Raw genomic sequence first — 21,905 nt, forward strand, 5'->3', positions numbered from 1 at the left:
CACTACCCACCTAATGTGATTTAGGCCCCTGTAATCGGAGATGTGGGGGACATATAGTTTTTGGCCTGTCTGTATTAGCAAAAACCTTTGAATAGATGGTGATAGGGCTTTCATATTTCACGTGTATTCCTTGTGACAAGGCCTTTTTTTTTTTTTGGTACCAAAATTTTTGACATTGTGACTTTGAGGTTTGACCTACTTTAACGTTGATCATAACTTTTGAACGCTTAGTTCTAGGGCTTTCAGACATGCATTTCACAAGTGCATTCCTTGTGAAAAGGCCTTTCTCTGGACAAATCACCCCGTAAAATTGTTGAAATATTGCCAAAACGGAGTAAATCCGCAATCTGACAATCAATCGTATACCAAATTTTTTCGCATTGTGACCCTGACGTCAGTATTAAATTTTGATCTACGTTTGAAAAACTTATTTTTTAAAAAGTCATACCTGGCTAGTTTTCATTTCTCACACGTGTATTCCTCGTGACAAGACCTTTCTTTTGGGTACCAGAAATTTTTACATTGTGACTTTGACCAATTTAACTTTTGGAAAGCTTACCGGTAAAGTCATGAGTATTGAACGGTTAGTTCTATATGGAGCGCCAAATTAACATAAACTCAAATAATTGAAGATATCTTCAATTATTTGAAGATAGCATCAATTCATTAGATGCGCGCAACAATTTAATTAAAGATCTCTTCAAATAATTAATTATATCTTCAATTCTGAATTATTGCGCGCATTAATTGAAAGATGACATTAATTCTTCAGTTGAATTGATGTGCGCTTTAATTGAATTAATGATCTCTTCAAATGAATTAATGATATCATCAATTGAATTGATGAGTGCTACAATTCCATTGAAGAGAGCAATAATTGATATAATGCGCGCATTAAATCAAATGATGAGAACAATAATTGAATTGATGCGCGCATTAATTCATTTGATGAGAGCAATAATTGATTTAATGCGCACATTAATTCAATTATTGCTCTCTTCAATTGAATTAATGATATCTTTAATTCATTCGAAGAGAGCAATAATTCTTTTAGAGAGAGCAACTATATAATTAAAGATATCTTCAATTAAACATATCCACAATGAAATTGCTGCGCGCATTAATTCCTTATACAAAAGCATTGTAAATAATTAAAGATATCTTCAATTGAGTTAAAGAGATCATCAACTTATTTATACCAAGCTCTAAATTAATTATTGCGAGCAATATTTTTACGAAATTGATGCTCTCATCAATTGAATTGAAGAGAGCAATAATTGAATTAATGCGCGCTTTAAATCAATTATTGCTCTCATTAATTCAATTGATGCGCGTATTAATTCAATTGATGATAGCAATAATTGAATTGAAGTGCGCATTAATTCATTTGATGAGAGCAATAATTGATATAATGCGCGCATTAATTCTATTAAAGAGAGCAATAATTGAATTGATGATATCTTCAGTTATTTGAGTTTATGTTAATTTGGCGCTCCATAGTTCTAAGGCGTTCATATGTGTATTCCTCGTGACAAGACATTAGAATTACTATGCCACTGTACAGAGGCATCAATGTTTCTCTGATTAAATTGAGTTTTTCCTTGCAGATCTATTCAGTTTCACGTTTTATTTCTGTCAAGTGAAGTGGTCCAAACAAATGGTTGAACGTGTAGTATGCACCATGATCTGTCAAGTAGGCGATGGAGTTTATGACGTCATCGGAGACGTGGACACAAAAGAATTTAATCTAAGTGTAAAATTTATATTTAAAAAATACTCCCAAGAAAATGAAAAACTTTCAGGAAAATTATTTAAAAAATTAACAAGAAAATGTAAAACTTAAAATGCATGCGTCTTTGTAACACTGCATTCATTTTTTCGCTTCAGCCTCAGAAGCCAATATCAGCAGACAACCCAGACGAGCGATTTTTCATTTTATACGAGCTTGACAACAGCTACAACGTTTACGAAATGCTCTTATACGAAAGTATGCTATTAATCTATAATACTCTAATTGTAGTCAGGTTCCAGTTCATCACTATTATTTCGTGTTAACATGGTTTTATTATTTAATTATTGTAGATGAATGTGTGAAATACGAGCGGACAGAGAAGACTTTCCAAATCAATAATCTAGGAATGTCAAAATCCATGTCTAAAAGATCGTTCATTGAGCCCAGCCCAAGTTTTCTTTTCGATATGCCTCAGCTATCAGAAAGGGGCGTGTACAGACTCAGGCGGGGGATTTGTTGCACACGTCCCCAAACACAATATCTCGACGGTGTGAAGTCCTGTAATGAGTTCATGCTTGAGAGCGAACCTGATACAGATGATTGATATAGCAGTCAAGTGGACATAGTGTGTAACATATAATTACAGGAACATGTGCTTTTCTTCCGTATTGACCTAAATACATGATTTTTTAAAAAAGAGTTTCTTTAAAAAAAAAAATTATGCACATCTAAAACATGTCTCTGTGTGCAGTATCTAGCCGTAAATAAGTCTTCACTACTAAAAATCAATTTCTACAAAAACATGTTGTGGGTCAATTTAGTCCAATTTCCTATTGAAGTTGGGGTAATTTATGAAATCAAGGCAAAACTAACCGCAAAATGCTATCATTTCAAAATATATTTTAATGTACTTTAAATTATTAAATGTTTTAATTTTGTGTTTTAATATTCATAAATTTTCTGCACAATCAATGGCCATACAAGTTCTGCATCATGAAAATAAATAAAAATAAAAGATGTATTTTATTGTACTTTAAACTGTTAAACATTTAAATAAATAAAAATAAAAGATGTATTTTATTGTACTTTAAACTGTTAAACATTTCAATTCTGTGTTTTTTAAACATTCATAAAACATTCTGCAAAATCAATAAATTATCCCTTCATACCATGCACTCTGTACCCAGCAATATACATAAAAACGTGTACTAAGTCTCAATGGACAAAACGTGTACTGTACCTAGCAATATACATACATACATGTGTACTCAGTCTCAATGGACAAAACATGTACTGTACCTAGCAATATACATACATACGTGTGTACTCAGTCTCAATGGAAAAAAAGTGTACTGTACCTAGCAATATACATGTGTACCCAGTCTCAATGGACAAAAAGTGTACTGTACCTAGCAATATACATGTGTACTCAGTCTCAATGGAAAAAAAGTGTACTGTACTTAGCAATATACATGTGTACTCCGTCTCAATGGACAAAACGTGTACTGTACCTAGCAATATACATGTGTACCCAGTCTCAATGGACAAAACGTGTACTGTACCTAGCAATATACATGTGTACTCAGTCTCAATGGACAAAACGTGTACTGTACCTAGCAATATACATACATACGTGTGTACTCAGTCTCAATGGACAAAACGTGTACTGTACCTAGCAATATACATACATACGTGTGTACTCAGTCTCAATGGACAAAACGTGTACTGTACCTAGCAATATACATACATACGTGTGTACTCAGTCTCAATGGACAAAACGTGTACTGTACCTAGCAATATACATACATACGTGTGTACTCAGTCTCAATGGACAAAACGTGTACTGTACCTAGCAATATACATACATACGTGTGTACTCAGTCTCAATGGACAAAACATGTACTGTAATAATACTACATGTAACAACTACAGAGTCATCTGATTTCTGAGATCAAAAATATGGCCAAAATAAAACTATATTAATACTTTTTTTAAAAAAAAAGGTGTTTTTAAACCTCGCATTCTATTCACTTAATACTTATTTGACCAGACAATATGGATACAGTGATGAAATAACTCCACCGACGCTTACTGGGTCCCCGTTTTCTGAGCAGTCAATAAGAAATCATATCACCCTTCTCACGGCTCTTCACCTCACAGCCTGGGCCATATGAAGGGGGTTCAGCATCAGTTTAAGTGCTGCTCCCTTCAAATTAGCCCCTCGGAGGTTTGCCTCTTGTAGATCACAACCAGACATATCGCAGTTCTGATAAGACAAGAAATACACGTATATATTAGCAGTCTTAAACATGTACTCACAAACCAGTGTATGTAATGTTATACATTTATTCATCACACGTTTTTACTCCTTTATCCAGTGGATATCACCCATTACATAAATTCTAATTATTACACTATATTTTCCTATGCTGTTTGTGCCCTCACAAACAAGCATCAATTTATTATTTATTATTATCAAAATTTATAAAGCACACAATTTTACAAACAACAAGAGGCCCACAGGCCTTATCGGTCACCTGCCAACACTGTACATGGTACATATACCTCTAGATCCGCCCCTGCCAACACTGTACAGAGTATATATACCTCTAGATCTGCCCCTGCCAACACTGCTCCTCTGAGATCACAATTCTGTAAATTGGCATTCTTCAATGTTGCTACTCTTAAATTCACACCAGCCATGTGACTCCCTTCCAGATTAACATTTTTCATTAGGGCACCTGCTCAATAGAATAACAATTGTTTTATGAATTCATTTTTCTTGCATGTATCTATTATCTCTAATTTTCTTTGACAATACAACTCTTTTACAAAAATGGTGACATTTGTACTTTAAGTCTGATTCCCTTAGAGAGCCTTTCATTAAATCAATATTTGAAAACAACAAATAGCCATAGATGGCTTCATTTTACCTTCCATGTTAGCTCGACTGCCTGCGGGATCCTCAAAATTACATCCCTTTAGTGAGGTCCCTTCCATATTTGCACACAACATTTTCACTCCCAGCAAATTGGCAGACTGTCATAGAGAAATAAAGTTCATGCACATATCATTGTCATTCTTAATGTACAACCATTGAATTTTCAATCCTTGTCTAAAATGTTCAAAGTCATATCAAGTATCCAGAGCACAAATTCACATCTGTATCCCTGTATGTATTATCCATTCAAATCTGTTCAAACTCAGAGGGGACAATATATCTTAACATGGTTACTCTGCTGTAAGTTATAGATTAAAAGCAGCCTCTATAACAAAGATTGTAAATGTGCATCTCCCAACTTGATATCCACTTATTAATTTGGTACACATTGATATCCATTATTTAATTAGGTACAGGCTGATATCCACTAATTAATTTGGTACAGAATGATATCCATTAATTTGGTACATGTTTTCGTAGTTACAGTGGAGGTTCCAGAGTTGGCACCCCCCCCCCCCCTCTCATAAATATGATCCATTTTTTATAGAAATACATCCACAAATACTGAAATATACATATTATTTTGTCAGAACATATTTGCTTCAGGGGATTTGCCCCCTTGGTCCCCACTATTTGTCCTGGACCCACTGTGAACTTAAAGACAGCATCCCTAACACCCCCCCCCCCCCCCCCCCCCCAAGTTTAACTTGGGATGTATCAACTGACAGGGAACCTATGGTACAGCATAAACTATCTTTGAGTTTAGGGCTCATTATCTCTCTGATAAGAGAGATAACTCACTCAGTGGTAAAATTATAGTACATCCTTCATAAACACATTTCAACTCTTTAAAACTTTTAAATTTTAGAAGACTTGGAACATTCATGTTGGAAATGCATGCAATAAAAATTTCACTTCACTGAGTAGAGAGATATTGTATCCCTTAAATAGTACATACATGTATATATGTCTACACAGAAACAAAAAACACAAAAAGAAAAATCAAGATTTGAGGAAAAGTTCACATTTCCTTTCCTGTAAATCATCTAAATATATATCAAAACAAAGTATACTAAACATATATCAAAACAAAGGATACTTACGTCTAGCACTGCCTGACACAGATCAGCCCTCTCAAAGTTGCAGTACGACAGGTTAGCTCCAGTAAGGTTGGCATTCTTCAGAACAGCATACTTAAAGTTGATGTACCTCAAGTCCAACTTGGAAAGGTTCGCATTAGTAAAATTCATACCCTGTAGGTAGAAAAGGAATATTCTTCAAACAAACCTCAGGACTGTGAACATGTGTGTTGTAGACAAGTCTGTACTTTGTAGAATCATTTTCTTCTTGCATTATGGTTGTGGCAGGTTTTTCCCTTCTTTGAAATCAAGTGTACATTAACTAAGAGATACGCCAGTGGGCGGAGCCAGTAGTCACATGACACAACTGTGCTGTGTAAATAAATTACTCAACACTTTTTGTAAACCTAACACAAAATTTTAATTTTGATTAAGAAATTAAGATTCACTGACAATGTCTTTGTTCAAAATGACGAAATTTCAAATTAAGCATTTTACGAACTCCCAACAATGAACATGAGGAATTTACATGCTATGGACTTTTTTTAACAACTGAGGAGGATTTTTCTACTGTACATGTATGATAAAATTAAAATGAACCACAACTCTGGTAAAATTGATTTAAATGATATTCTGGCCATCTTGAATATTGACAAAACATGAAATCTTCAAACAAAGTGTGCCCCTTGGGTGCATGAACAAATGAAGTCAATTAGCTTCACAAAAAAGTTGTGGATCATTCCACTTGCATTTAAATGAGGTCCTCCTCAGTTGATAAAAAGTCTACATCATGTTTACAAATCTCCCAGATTTACTGTTAGGAATTCACATTCACATATCATTACTCTGCAAAATTCAAGTTACTTATACACGGTGTGCTGTGTTGGAAACAAGATCAAATAACGAGGCCATCTGACAAAATTTAAATTTTTCATCAGGTGATAAAATCACGTAATGGCCACTGGTTACATGATAGATCTATTTTTTAATTGGTCATGATACAAGTAAACTGCTGAATATCTATTTCAGTGTATCTTAATTTATCTTGATGAAGGGTGGAGATTCGTGCTTCACATTTGTCATGGTTCTTCATCCGAATAAGATACCCCAAAATCAACATACAATACATATTACTTACGGTAGTTCCATCCTCATGTGACTTATCAATATTAATGGTTGAAAGTGGGAGAACTGTATTTAATTTCTACTATATATAGTTAAAGTTAATTAATAACCAAAGAAAATGTGTATGTTGCCATCTTTTTAAAGATATCAGACAATTACAAAAAACAGAAAGAAGTATATGTTAACATCAGAAAATCGCACATTTTCCTTATACAGAATAATAGAAATAAATAAAAACTTGTTGAAATGACAAATCTTAAATGTCAACAGTTTAAAGAAACTGCTAATACATAAATATGTATATATTAATTGTAGATATTAGGGAAATCATTGTATAATAGATATGCAGTAGGAAAAATACAAGCATAGGAGTTATTGCCCTTGACAACATTTTTTTTCTATCATACGTAATTCTATGAAAAATATAAACTTTTTCAGTATCAATAGTTCACCAATTTTTAAAATTTTATGCAGTGAATAAAATTCCTCTGAAAATAAATATTTCTTTCATGTGCAAAGTTTAATTCGATAAATATTTTTACAAAAACCTATGACATCACATGAGGATTGATCAACATTAAGTTTTATTCTAATATCTCAAAATTCATTTAAGTTTACATTCTAAGCTCAAAGAGAGAAAGAGGGCAACAAATCTGGATCTGATTAAGGCTAATCGACCCTCGTGTGATGTCATAGGTTTTTTGCAAAACTCTTTATCAAATCATAAATTAAATTTGTACATGATAGAAATATATCTTTCAGAGGAATTTTATTCACTGCATAAAATAAAAAATCTGGTAAATTATTGATTTTGAAAAAGTACATATTTTCCATAGATAATCAATTCTTTGTAATTAAAAAAAATGTTGTCAAGGGCAATAACTCCTATGCTGGTATTTCTTCTACCGTATGTCTATTATACATGATTTCCCCAATATCCACAATTAATTTATACATATTTATTAATTAACTTTTTTTTAAACTGTTGACATTTAAAATTTGTCATTTCAACAAGTTTTTATCTCTTTTATTATTCTGTATAACAAAAATGTGTGATTTTCTGATGTTAACATATACTTCCGTTTTTTTTACGTCTGACATCTTTAAAAATGTGGCAACATACACATTTTCTTTGGTTATTGATTAAATTTAACTATCTTGAATGGAAATTAATAAAGATTTTGCACTTTTAACCATTAATATTGATAAGTCACATGAGGATCGACCCACCTTAAGTCCTGACATTGAAGTTCCTTTCTGGTAAATTAGTAATGACTGTTAGAACAAGGATTTTATCATTTGATAAATTCTGATATTTACCTGACATCAAAGTTCCATGATGGTAAATAATAAATAAATGTTAGAACAAAGAATTTATCATTTATTAAGTCCTGGCATTTACCTGACATCGAAGTTCCTTGTTGGTGGGAGTGGATGTTAGAACAAAGAATTTATCATTTATTAAGTCCTGACATTTACCTGACATCGAAGTTCCTTGTTGGTGGGAGTGGATGTTAGAACAAAGATTTTATTTGATAAGTCCTGACATTTACCTGACATCGAAGTTCCTTGTTGGTGGGAGTGGAGAGCAGGCGGAGAACGAATTCTCGTCTGTTGATTGGGGTGCTATCGTCAGGTACTTGATTTTTCTGATTTAAAATAAAACGCGATACAATGTCTGAGGAAAATAAGTGCATTTCACTACAATGCTTATGTATAAACAATAATGTTATATGAAATGTTCACACTGAAATATGAAGTGCATGGGAACTGAGATAGAGCAGCAGTAGTTATTACAATATGCTATAAAATCTCTTTCTTCAGCTCATGTGTCAGTGCAGTTATTATAATTGTAACATTTATCATTACTATTAAAAGTTACAAATTACTAATGTTACTGCAGCAAAAAAATCATAAACTTCAAGGTAATTTACATGCACAATGTATTGGGCACTTTAATTAGTAGAGAAATAGTAGCATTTGACAAGTTAGACATTGATATATATATAATGATATATATATATATATATATATATATAATGATGGCATTGATTTCATTGGCATTAATCCCTTCAGCTTTTGATAAATGTACCTCAATGACATCTTCTAGAATTTCCATCAAAGAAGTCAAACCAAAAAACTTGGCTTCTTCCAATACACCTTAAAATAAAAATTAAAGATATATTACATTTCATAAACTGTGAATACTATACACTTTGTAAGAAAATAACTACTGTTTCTAAAATAACTTTGAGCTTTCAATTCAAAGAAGATAGCTGCAAAAGTGTAGCTCTCTGGGGAAAAAAATCAAGTACAGGTGACTCGATGGCTCGAACTTCGACCTCTCGAACTTCTCGGTCTCTCGAAGTGAAATCATGGTCCCGATTTTTTCTCTATATAACAAAGCAAATTTACTATCGATCTCTCTAATGTTCGATCTCTCAAAGTGAAGTTGGGTCCCGTAAAACACATTTCATTGTTTTTCATTCTCGATCTCTCAAAGTGGTGGTAGCGTATACCCACTGTTACCCAAGTGTGTAATAATTTCCGCTTGGGCCTTACCTGGATTTTGTTGAACGTGCTTCTTTGTGCAGGTGACACACTTGAGTATATAATTGGCTAATTGGTCAGTTTACACCTTGCACTGAGGTTTTGTGTTGTGATGATTAAATTATATATAATCCGACTATGAATAAAATCTATAATTTGTTTTGACTTGACAACGAGAGAGTAAGTTTTATACATAATTTAGAGATCTACAGACTGTGAAATTTTTCGAGTTTGTTCTTTGTGTAAAGTTACTCTAAAACATCGTTTTACTCATTCATTAGAATTTTTGCTTTGGGTAAAGTGACATAACATTGTGCTCTGTTTATTTTGCGATAGTAAAGCGTCATCGGAACTTGGTTTTGTATGCCTATCTAAGCATGATTAAAGAACAAATAAATACATAAACTTTGAAATGTTTTTATTAATGCAAAATAAGGCTTTTTATTTTCATATCAAAGTATTTGATGAATATGATGGAAAATATGTCAAAACGATATCATATGAGCCGTTCCTAGCAAAAAAGACCCTTATCTCATCCAACAATGTTTATCAAAAATGACATAATGAAAAAATGTGACGTCATTTTTTGCATACTTGTAAAGAAAAAGGTCATGATTACCAATCACGAGTTGGTTGTCATCTTTGACCGACTGTAATATTTTAACAACGATCAATATTACTCTATTATTTTGAAAGATTACTGTCTATAGTTCACACTTAGCACTAAAATACTTAAGGTCCCTTTTTGCTAGGAACGGCTCATATGATCTTGTTGGTATACATTTCCGGTTACTGTAAAATCTGAACCATACCGGTGGACTTTCAATTTCCGAATTTCGATCTCTCGATTTCTCGAAGTTTTATCAAGGTCCCTTAAACTTCGATTTCTCGAGAGTCACCTGTATCTCAATTTTGTTCCCATAGAACAAAAAACAAAAAAAACAATGGTTTATCCCAATTTTGTTCCCAGAGAGCTACAGTTCTGCAGTCAAAAGAAAGATGGAAAGGACTGGATATGAAACATACTAAAATTAAGACCTTATTTACTTTCCAAATTTAAAATAGACACATGTATTATCACAAAATCTTTATTTTTATCAAAATTATAGCTTTTTGAAGTCATATACATTCTTTATCTGGTATAATCACATTGCACAGCTCATTTCACCCCATGACATATTCTGACAGTAATCATGATAAATATTCTATGAATGTCCCTCAGGAAGCTTGTGTTATAACGTCAGAATTGATGTCTTCTAGCCTTACCTTCTGGATTGATGTCTTTATCTAGGACAAGCTGACCGTGCCGGAGGTAGTTAAGGATTGGTTCAAAATACCGGGGACTTCTGTCAATCAAATAAGCTCCAGTCACATCCACACTGCTGTACCATTCTTAAACAAACAAGAGAGGATTAAGCTCCGGTCACATCCACACTGCTGTACCATTCTTATACATTACAAACAAGAGAGGATTAAACTCCAGTCACATCCACACTGCCATACCATTCTTAAACAAACAAGAGAGGATTAAACTCCAGTCACATCCACACTGCTGTACCATTCTTAAACAAACAAAAGAGGATTAAACTCCAGTCACATCCACACTGCTGTACCATTCTTATACATTACAAACAAGAGAGGATTAAGCTCTGGTCACATCCACACTGCTGTACCATTCTTAAATAAACAAGAGAGGATTAAACTCCAGTCACATCCACACTGCTGTACCATTCTTATACATTACAAACAAGAGAGGATTAAACTCCGGTCACATCCACACTGCTGTACCATTCTTATACATTACAAACAAGAGAGGATTAAGCTCCAGTCACATCCACACTGCTGTACCATCAGAAATAGACATATGCCCCCCCTCCCCTCTAAAATCAGTCTTTATTTATGTTCTATTAACAAATTTCTCTGCCACATTGAACTTATTACCATGCATTTCTTCAAAAATCTTGTAAATTTAAATATATACCCACGGCATTGACAGCAGCCAAGAAAGATAACTCTAATTTTCCACACTGACCACAGTTTAGAATTATATAATTTTAGCAATCTCAAAGACATAACTAATAATGCCAAAACTAAGTCCTCACTAAAAATTCTGTTTATCTGGTATATCAAAATTAAATCAATACGTTCCAATTAAATGTGTACTTTTACTTTCTGAACCTCCTAAAATACATAAAACGACAAATAAGTCCTGATGTGATCAGAAATGGAGAAAGTTCCCCAAGTCAATATGAGACAACTGAAACTTACGATCTTCATCACAGAACATTCTAGCCAGCATACTCTCTGGTTCCTGCTGTGTAAGTGTACTTCTACAATGCAAAAACCTAGAGGTGTTCAGAAGGTCTAGACCAATATAATACTTGAAATGTATGCTTTTGTTCTCACATATACCCATATCTTGGAGTCATGCAGTTAATCTACAATCTAATTAAAATCAGATCTTCTCTAACCATTACACTGGAGAAAGTAATGGTTAGAGAATATCTGATTTTAAATTAGATTGAGATAATGTACTCTATATAAATATTATCAAAATTCAAACTACATGGTACATAGACAGGGTTCTCCATCCTCAACAAATTGGAAAAAGTAAGCCTTATTTTCTTCAAGTTTGGGAATTCAAATCAAGTATCAGTTACCAAGTCAGTTCTATTGATACTGTTATGAGTCAGAATTAACCCTTGATAACACAGCAGAATTTACTCGAGTGAAAGTAGTACACAACAATACAGTCTGGCCAATTTAAAATAGTCTTCACACAATACTGTTGGAAAAATCCCACTTTTAGTTTGGGTTTGGATGTTTCTACTGGGAGTTCAATGAGAGCCTTGATAGTATATTAAGGTAATTCCCCATACCGCATCTTAATATTGAAAAAACAGACAGATTTCTATCAAAATTTGCATGTATTTCATCGAGGATGTATATTGATCAAATTCACAAAGAAAAATGTGTTTAGCGGCTTTTCTCAGAGTGCAGCCGCTTCTAAAAATAGAACACATCACTTTAAAACATGCAGTATTAATATACATGTACATAGATTTTAAGGCACTGTCTTTATCTACACTACAGAAATGTTTCTTTCATATGAATTGAAGAAAATGTATTGTATTTGACTGTTTTCAATAATTTTTCATTTACTGAACCATGCTCTTGGTTTCAAAGTGATGAAAATGCACATATAGTAGTCAGATTTTGACTAATCATAGCCTACCATATCCAAAAAATTGTGTTATCAAAAACCTACAATTTTTTTAAACATTTCAATATGTCTTCCGTTTACACTCCAGCAATCATTAGACATAAGAAGTAGATAGGGTATCAGATAATTTGAGAGCCCAATGACCCCCTCTAGGTTAAAACCCTTGAAAAAACGCATATTTGAAAATGGTGTCTAAAATTCCTATCTCTGCAAACATGTTTCATTCATCATTTACATTACTTAACTACCATTTCAAGAAATATTACAAGGTGGTTTTTGAAAAACAGTTCAATACATTAAAGCTTTGAATAACTAAAAACCACTTTCATTGATTGCCGTAAGCATTAGGGATCAGACTTGAAGTTAGGAAAATCCCAACTTTACTATGGAGCTTACTAAATCCATAGCCTATGTCACATGAACACTGACATGATGTCACAATAGATGCAAAAAATAAAATTATGTTGTCGGATCTAGTTGGAACAAACAAAGTGATGTAGATCAGAATGATTTTTACATTTTTAACGCTCATTCAGAGAATGCTAACCTATGCTCAAGTTACAAATTTTGGGAAATTTGAATAGTTTAAAACACCCGAATTCTGCATTCCTCGCCCCCTTGGTAATTTTTAATTACTTGTAGTTTTTAACAATATGATACAGCCATGTGATGTGAGTGTTAATGACATGTAGTACAGCGTAGATTCCAAGACGTACGTTTAATCAAAACATCAGTGAAGGTCATGTCCAGCCAGAGAAGTGTTTTAGAAAAGAAAATCGATATATGCACCCAGGGGTGCATGAGCCGAGTTGCATGGGATACATTGTAAAGTCAGGAATGATGTGGCATATTTATAATTGTGAAGAACTAATTTCAGTTTTAAACTTTTCGAGTTACTGTCAGAAACCATACTTGTCTGAAGTTTTCAATCTATTTTCGGTCACAGTGACCTTGACCTTTGACCTTTTTTCTTCAAAATCAATAGGGGCCTTGTTTTGCTGGTATTTAACAATATATCCAAGTTTCATTTGATTCAAATAAAAAAAAAATCGAGTTATCCTCCGGAAACCAACTTAAAAAAAAAATTAAATCTATTTTCGGTCACTGTGACCTTGACCTTTGTTCTCCAAAATCAATAGGGGTCTTCCTACCTGGTACCCAATAATATATCAAAGTTTCATTTGATTCGGATTTAAACTTTCTGAGTTATCATCCGGAAACCAAATTTTTCTGAAATTTTCATTCTATATTTGGTCACTGTGACCTTGACCTTTGACCTTATTTTCTCCAAAATCAATAGGGGTCTTCCTTACCTGGTACCCAACAATATATCAAAGTTTCATTTGATTCAGATTTAAACTGTCTGAGTTATCATCTGGAAACCAAATTTTTCTGAAATTTTCATTGTATTTTCGGTCACTGTGACCTTGACCTTTGACTTATTTTCTCCAAAATCAATAGGGGTCTTCCTTACCTGGTACCCAATAATATATCAAAGTTTCATTTGATTAGATTGTAAACTTTTCGAGTTATCATCCGGAAACCAATTGTTGGCGCCCAACCGCCCGCTAACCCACCCACCCGCCCGCCCGCATCACCAAACCAATAGCCGAGTTCAACTTCGCTGCAACTCGGCTAAAAATGTTGCGAAGGGGGCAACAATGTCATATAGCTTTAGATTATGCATACATGTATACTTTATTTAGGTCATGAAGACATCATATTCTTTCAGGTTGAAATAAATTGTTAGGAAAACAAAACAAAAAATTCAATATATGCACCCAGAGGTGCATAAGCCGAGTTGCATGGGATACATTGTAAAGTCAGGAATGATGTGGCATATTCTTAATTGTGAAGAACTAATTTCAGTTTTAAACTTTTCAAGTTACTGTCCAGAAACCATATTTGTCTGAAGTTTTCAATCTATTTTTGGTCACTGTGACCTTGACCTTTGACCTTTTTTCTCCAAAATCAATAGGGGCCTTGCTTTGCTGGTATCCAACAATATAACCAAGTTTCATTTGATTCAAATTAAAAAATTTCAAGTTATTCTCCAGAAACTAATTATTTTTTTTGAATTTTAAATCTATTTTCGGTCACTGTGACCTTGACCTTTGACCTATTTTCTCCAAAATCAATAGGGGTCTTCCTTACTTGGTACATAACAATATCTTTAAGTATCATTTGATTCGGATTTAAACTTTCTGAGTTATCATCCGGAAACCAAATATTTCTGAAATTTTCATTCTATATTCAGTCACTGTGACCTTGACCTTTGACCCATTTTCTCCAAAATCAATAGGGGTCTTCCTTACCTAGTACCCAACAATATATCAAAGTTTCATTGATTCAGATTTAAACTTTCTGAGTTATCATCCGGAAACCAAATTTTTCTGAAATTTTCATTCTATTTTCGGTCAGTGACCTTGACCTTTGACAATTTTTCTCCAAAATCAATAGGGGTCTTCCTTACCTGGTACCCAACAATATATCAAAGTTTCATTTGATTAGATTGTAAACTTTTCGAGTTATCATCCAGAAACCAATTGTTGATGCCCAACCGCCCGCCAACCCACCCGCACGCATCACAAAACCAATAGCCGAGTTCAACTTTGTTGCAACTCGGCTAAAAATCAATGTATGCACCCAAGGGTGCATGAGCCGAGTTGCATGGGATACATTGTAAAGTCAGGAATGATGTGGCATATTTATAATTGTGAAGAACTAATTTCAGTTTTAAACTTTTCAAGTTACTGTCCAGAAACCATATTTGTCTGAAGTTTTCAATCTATTTTCGGTCACTGTGACCTTGACCTTTTTTCTCCAAAATCAATAGGGGCCTTGCTTTGCTGGTATCCAACAATATATCCAAGTTACATTTGATTCAAATTAAAAAATTTCGAGTTATCCTCCGGAAACCAAACGTTTTTGGAATTTTAAATCTATTTTCGGTCACTGTGACCTTGACCTTTGACCTATCTTCTCCAAAATCAATAAGGGTCTTCCTTACCTGGCAGATAACAATATCTTTAAGTATTATTTGATTCGGATTTAAACTTTCTGAGTTATCATCCGGAAACCAAATATTTCTGAAATTTTCATTTTATATTCGGTCACTGTGACCTCGACCTTTTTTCTCCAAAATCAATAGGAGTCTTCCTTACCTGATACCCAACAATATATCAAAGTTTCATTTGATTCGGATTTAAACTTTCTGAGTTAACATCCGGAAACCAAATTTTTCTGAAGTTTTCATTCTATATTCGGTCTTTGTGACATTGACCTTTGACCTATTTTCTCCAAAATCAATAGGGGTCTTCCTTACCTGGTACCCAACAATATCTCAAAGTTTCATTTGATTAGATTGTAAACTTGTCGAGTTATCATCCAGAAACCAATTGTTGACGCCCAAACGCCCACCCGCCAACCCGCCCGCCAGCATCACCAAACCAATAGCTAAGTTCAACTTCGTTGCAACTCGGCTAAATATGTGACTTTCAGTATATTAGCACACAAAAATTTGCATTTTGTTGTAGGAGGTTCAATATTTCTACCCGTCATTAATGATCCGAAATCACAGAAAATGGCCTACAATAGATACATTGAAAGTTGGCAACACGATGTAACATCATAATCTGGAATATTTGCAGAAATCTCACAGGAATTACTAAACGACTGTGTGTCATAACGCAATGTGTATGGAGAGTTTACGACTTCACGATGTATAACTATATAAGCATTTTCTCTCATTGTTTTGTATATCACCGGCTTGTTTGTAATATTGCGATTCTATGTTGTTGTTTTTTAATTCTAAATTTTTGTTGTTTGCTTTCAAACAATCAGTCCTAATATGGTCTACAAAATTCACCAAAATGTCATCGGGTTCGTTGAATGTGCGATAACATTCGTGATTCGTGAATAACGTTTCTAAAGTTATTTGACGTGTTATGGGGAATTACCTTAAGTTGAGATACAGGTAACAGCTAAATATCACAGAAATCCCGAGTATGAAACATGGTGGAAACCTCCACTCCCCATTGATCCACCAATATTGAAATAAGAGATTTCAACTTTAGATAAGTTGTAGCTATGAAAAAAGATAATCCATCTCCCTTTTGATTCAAAATCCAAAATACTACATCCCCTTCAACCTTCGATAGTATTGTGGTCTTTAGCTTCAAAAATGTGAAAAATTATTAATGAAAACTTTCACCTTTTGTCCGATAAATTGATTCCAAGTATTTTTGAAAACGAGATACCTAAACCAGAGGAAAATTACTATTTATTACTAAAATAACAAGATGTGTTTGTGAAACACTGATGCCCACGGATTACAACAAAGTGGAACCAGGTCGAAGGTCAATGTCACATGGTCAAAGATTCTGGTGTCAAAGGAAAGGTCTTGCCACAAGAAATACATATATTCACCAAATATGAAAGCTCTACCTCTTATGATGTAAAAGATATGACCAAGATTAAAAATTTTGCCGCAGACAGACAGATGGGCCAATAACTATATGCCCCTGAATCTTCGATTCTGGAGACAAAAAGTCTAGTATCAATATTCGTTTTAATGTCCTAACAATCCGGGATGAACATTTCCGTTACCTTGTTGTGGTAAACACTCGACCTCCGACATTGAGAGTCACCCATTCTGAGCTGCTACAAGTGCACTTAGAGGTGGTTGATTCAGTGGGTGTCCGCGAGTGACGCTTACAATCATTTCTGGGGCTGATTGAGGAAAAAGACCTCGGGCGTATCACAGGGGTAGATCTGGACGGGGACGGACCTGAAAATTAGATGACAAAAGTATATAAACACTGCATGTAGTCAAGGACTATGTCATTGGAAATTGCTACCTCGAGAAATTCATTGTCAACTGTACTGAGGTTGGTCATGGTTTTCTCAGATGGGAATTTTCCATGTTACCCTCAACAGTGAACTACATGCTGTTTTTGATTTATTATACTGAATGTCACTAGGCCTAAAGGAAAGGAATTGTGCTAAACATTGCATCCATTTTACCTTTACAAAGATGTTTTTATATCCATCACTTTACAATCAGTCTACTAGAATTTGTTTTGCATTGGCCTAGAATGACATTCTGTCATTAGATAAACATGTCATGTGATTGCCATCTAAAATTCTTCACACAGCGAGAAGCAAAATTCAACAGCAACATGGCATTCAGAACATCTTTTTAATTGTATATCTTTCGTAATACATAATAAACATATTGGTGCTCAACAAAACAAAACACTTACAAGGTTAGTTGCTGTCTACAGAAGTTTGTCTGGTTGTTATAAGTCCAATGAAGGTGTGCAAGACAGAGCCTTAATGGCATCATATACAATGTTAATTGATTATTGACATACTTGATTCAATAACCATACATGTGCATGTAAGTAGACCAGGTTGCATTCCACACCCATTACATACTTACCTATGAACGGTTTTCCTTCTGACACGTAAAACACATCATCTTCCCTAATTAAAAAAATATCAATTAGTATCAATTGAAAATACAAATTCAAACTTACAGATATTGATGTAATTCTACTTAGAAATAACTTTCATTTGAAGTTTATAATATCTCAATCTTATTCAATTTAGCTGTTTTGAATCTGCTACCGCATGAAGCGGTAGCGGATTCAAAACAGTTAATTTTAATTAGACTGATAATACAAATATGTCATTTTGTGCACCCCAGCCATCTCAGTGTTGGTTTTAGGAAAAAACATGAAATGCATATATTTTGGTGAAACCTACCTTCATTTATATATTATATGATTAAAAAAATCATAAAGCCATCGCAGTTGAAAAATTGGAAGAAAATTTACCAAATAAAAAAATTTAGAATACGATATACCTAACAAAATTAACATCATCTAATACTGCTCCCTGCGCAGTGAATAACAGCTTAGCATCACAGTCCAATTTCTTGCCACACTCCTGAATAAATTCTTCCAAGGTGTGTGTTGGTGACACAAACAGCAACTGTAAATGAAATCATACATACATTGGGTACAAATCTACATATCAAGCTAAAGCCCTCTCAGTCATAGTTCTGTAATGGTCAGTCATAGTTCTGTAATGTTCAGTCATAGTTCTGTAATGGTCAGTCATAGTTTTGTAATGGTCAGTCATAGTTTTGTAATGGTCAGTCATAGTTCTGTAATGGTCAGTCATAGTTCTGTAATGGTCAGTCATAGTTCTGTAATGGTCAGTCATAGTTCCGTAATGTTCAGTCATAGTTCTGTAAGATACCAGTGTAGTGTGGTGTGTGTAATGAAACAAACTGTAAACTTTTATCCATGAAACGTGAAGATAACGAACAGTGATCAATCTCATAACTCCTATAAGGAAAAAGGTGAAGATAACGAATAGTGATCAATCTCATTACTGCTATAAGCAATACAAAATAAAGAGTTGGGTAAACACGGACCCCTTTTGATATACCAGATGTGGGACCAGGTGCCTAGAAGGAGTAAGCATCCCCCGTCGACCAGTCACACAAGGACCCCTAGATATGCTCTATTAAAGAGACACAGTTTTGCAACACAATAACCTCCACAGGCCTGAATCTCTAGTCCGGTGTTCTACTAGCTGATGAGTTATCTGGTCACCAGTGATCAAATCCATCTGACCATTACAGAACTATGACTGACAATTACAGAACTATGACTGACCATTACAGAACCATGACTGACCATTACAGAACTATGACTGACCATTACAGAACTATGACCTAATTTCTATTGCTGGCTGGTGGCTGAACCTTTTAGCTCGATCAGTACATGCAGCACTGGCCTAGCTGTCAAGCCAGTCGAGATCTACTACAGTTCAGTCCTCTGCATAAGCTTTTTATTCTTTTTCTGTTACATGTACAAATATTTCAATTCTTTATCAGTGTAGCTAAATAACTTATTACAAGCATATCATGTTGACAGTGGGCAGGGATGTAGGCTATATACCTGTCAACGAGAATATTAAGTGAAAACCATACCTCCTTTCCATTAATCACATATATCTGGCATTATAATCTAATGATAGTAGCATTTCCACAGGTGTTTGGGTCTTAATATACTATAAACAGTGAGTACATTTGCATGATATGTGCACATGCACACGGCCCAAGCTCTAGATATACAAGACTTACCCTTCCGTCTGCTGGTGTGCTGTTGTGAAATAGCGTTACTCTCTTCATGTCGGTGTTGACTTAAACTGTTTCAAAGGATGCATTTGTAAATGTATCACACCTTTTTTTTCACAACATCGCAGATAAAAATAGATCAATATACTATTTCTTCTATTTTTGGATATTGTCGCTTGAAAATAAAGAATTTGTTAAGTCGTACATATGATATTCGTATCGATATCGATTTCATGCTATCGTGTTTTTGGTGTCTATCTTCATGGGTATACGTGTTTGAATCACACTGCATGACGAGATTTTTATATTCAACAATATCTCTAGACCAAGGGGGATTCCGACAATGAAGTTTGCGCAATGTTCAATAGACGTCAAGGAATGTTTATTGAGAGTTTATCTTTAAAAAACACGTACGTCGTATCACAGGGGCTTCTTATCCATTTTGTTCTCAATCTACAAAAAGTATATATACATATCTAATTATTTATATATAGACTGAGAACAAAATGAATAAGCCCCTGTGATAGCATTATGAAAAATGTAGACCATTTTCCTGTGCAACATTTCGTAAAAATGTTAACCTCTTAGAACTGTGGTGACCCCTCCCCTCCTTTCCCCTTGAACCCAAACTCAAATTTATCCAAACTATGCTATGCGAGGACACCTGTCAATAGAATTAGGTTCCTGAGAAAAAGATTTTTTGAATTCCTATATGTTTCTGTACAAAAATATCTGTATCCTACAAATTGAATGACCTTTTAATTTCATTCTCACCTTTGAATGTGTATTTTGGTTTTTGAAAGGTTTTGTTTAGGATTTTCTTCACTTTAGGAATTATCTTCGATGAGTGAACTATTTTTCCAGAACCCAGGAATACATATAAATCTGAATCTTTATCATTTTCCACTTTGAAAGTTCCGCATTATTTCATGTACCTGATACTGAATGTGCGTGCAGTCGTTCAATGCAGCTATGCCAGGTATTCTACTTTGTTGCTTAAATGTTCTCTGAATTTCAAAAAAAAATATTTTTCAGAGAAAAGGGTAATTTGATTATTATATAAATTTAAGAAGCAATTACAGCTAGGTCAAACTTTCTTAAAATCTTCGCCAGCCAGGTATCCAATTTGTTCGTCCTCTCCGAGATAAGAGTAAGTAAATAAAACACAGACATAGATGGACGGACGGACGGACGGACAGACAGACAGACAGATAGATAGATAGATTTATTCAGGTTAAATTCAATGTATGACACAAGGTGATATAAATAACATATTAACTGAGAAGATGAAATATAAATACATGTATCCATTTCTGGTATATGATCTTAAAATATTATGTAATTTAAATAGGATTAGAAGTTTGAACTAAATCAACATATAATGGTTATCACAGTATCGTTGCATTGATTTAGGGTGTAGGCAATATTTTGGCAAATGTGTGTAATCAAGGCACCTTTTACAGATATGACAGGTATTTAAAAAAAAACCTGTATGAAGTTTAAAGCAATCAAACACAACATGTCACAGTATAATTGTTTAAAAATCAAAAGTATACACAAAAACTCTCTTCACAACATTTCAACTCCTCCTTAAGGTGCACCTTGAGCTGTTTAAAAGATTCCTTATACATGTATTTCTTAATTGTTTGATGTTCCAACCCAAACTTGGCTAGCGAAGAGACTTTCTTTATGAGTTTTGAAACTGTACATATACGGTCAACATATTTCCAGTAGCATAGTATTTCAGGCTTATTAGAAGGAGACGCTGTGGCATTGTGCATACATCATCACCAATCTTACTGTTAATGTTACCGGTGAATAGTTAAAGCAGCCTCCTTTGTAATCCGAATTCTATATATAAAACTAACACCATCATACGTATCATGGATTTGGGTGGTTCATCGCAATTCGTCCTCTTCTTATAAATTGGCCAATACCATCAAAATCATTCAGAATATCCAGATAATCGGTGAGAAGTGTAGGGTGACAGGTCATGTCGGATTGAAATCACCTCTACACCTGCAAGTTTAGAATTCATCGTAAATCTAAGCTGTACTCACCAAAGTCTTACCTGTGTGTAACGAGTGACTCTGGGTGTACAC

The 21,905-nt window shown here is 34.1% G+C and overlaps 2 protein-coding genes across 9 annotated transcripts in view; one reads left to right on the top strand and one right to left on the bottom strand.

Annotated features, from left to right (window-relative positions):
• LOC125657895 (uncharacterized) overlaps positions 1–2,817 on the top strand; it is a 29,589-nt gene extending 26,772 nt beyond the window's left edge. For 4 of the 6 annotated variants that reach the window (XM_048888801.2, XM_048888799.2, XM_048888804.2 and 1 more), the window contains 3 exons: positions 1,608–1,753; positions 1,888–1,987; positions 2,083–2,817. In XM_048888801.2, the coding sequence (XP_048744758.2) occupies positions 1,608–1,753; positions 1,888–1,987; positions 2,083–2,336 (500 nt within the window). In that variant the 3' untranslated portion in view covers positions 2,337–2,817. The remainder of the gene's footprint in view (positions 1–1,607; positions 1,754–1,887; positions 1,988–2,082) is intronic. The other 2 variants (XM_056149219.1, XM_056149221.1) reach the window with 1 other exon arrangement.
• Positions 2,737–19,994, bottom strand: LOC125657894 (BTB/POZ domain-containing protein KCTD9-like). Of its 3 annotated transcripts, none has more exons than XR_008798562.1 (13): positions 19,810–19,994; positions 18,520–18,647; positions 18,094–18,137; positions 17,259–17,439; positions 11,696–11,757; positions 10,694–10,819; positions 8,970–9,037; positions 8,431–8,526; positions 5,777–5,926; positions 4,666–4,771; positions 4,340–4,473; positions 3,405–3,998; positions 2,737–3,243 (listed from the first exon to the last, which is right to left on the bottom strand). XR_008798562.1 is itself a non-coding variant. In XM_056149222.1 (12 exons), exons 1-12 carry the CDS (start codon positions 19,855–19,857, stop codon positions 3,882–3,884), a joined length of 1,260 nt encoding a protein of 419 aa, XP_056005197.1. In that variant the 5' UTR covers positions 19,858–19,994; the 3' UTR covers positions 2,737–3,881. The 3 variants fall into 3 exon arrangements, 1 of the variants encoding a protein (XP_056005197.1); XR_008798561.1 differs by having other exon boundaries at positions 2,737–2,972; positions 3,032–3,998; XM_056149222.1 differs by having other exon boundaries at positions 2,737–3,998.
• Positions 19,995–21,905: the final 1,911 nt, after the last annotated feature.

The sequence above is a fragment of the Ostrea edulis genome, chromosome 9 (genome assembly GCF_947568905.1).
Source record: "Ostrea edulis chromosome 9, xbOstEdul1.1, whole genome shotgun sequence".
NCBI classification, from domain to species: domain Eukaryota; kingdom Metazoa; phylum Mollusca; class Bivalvia; order Ostreida; family Ostreidae; genus Ostrea; species Ostrea edulis.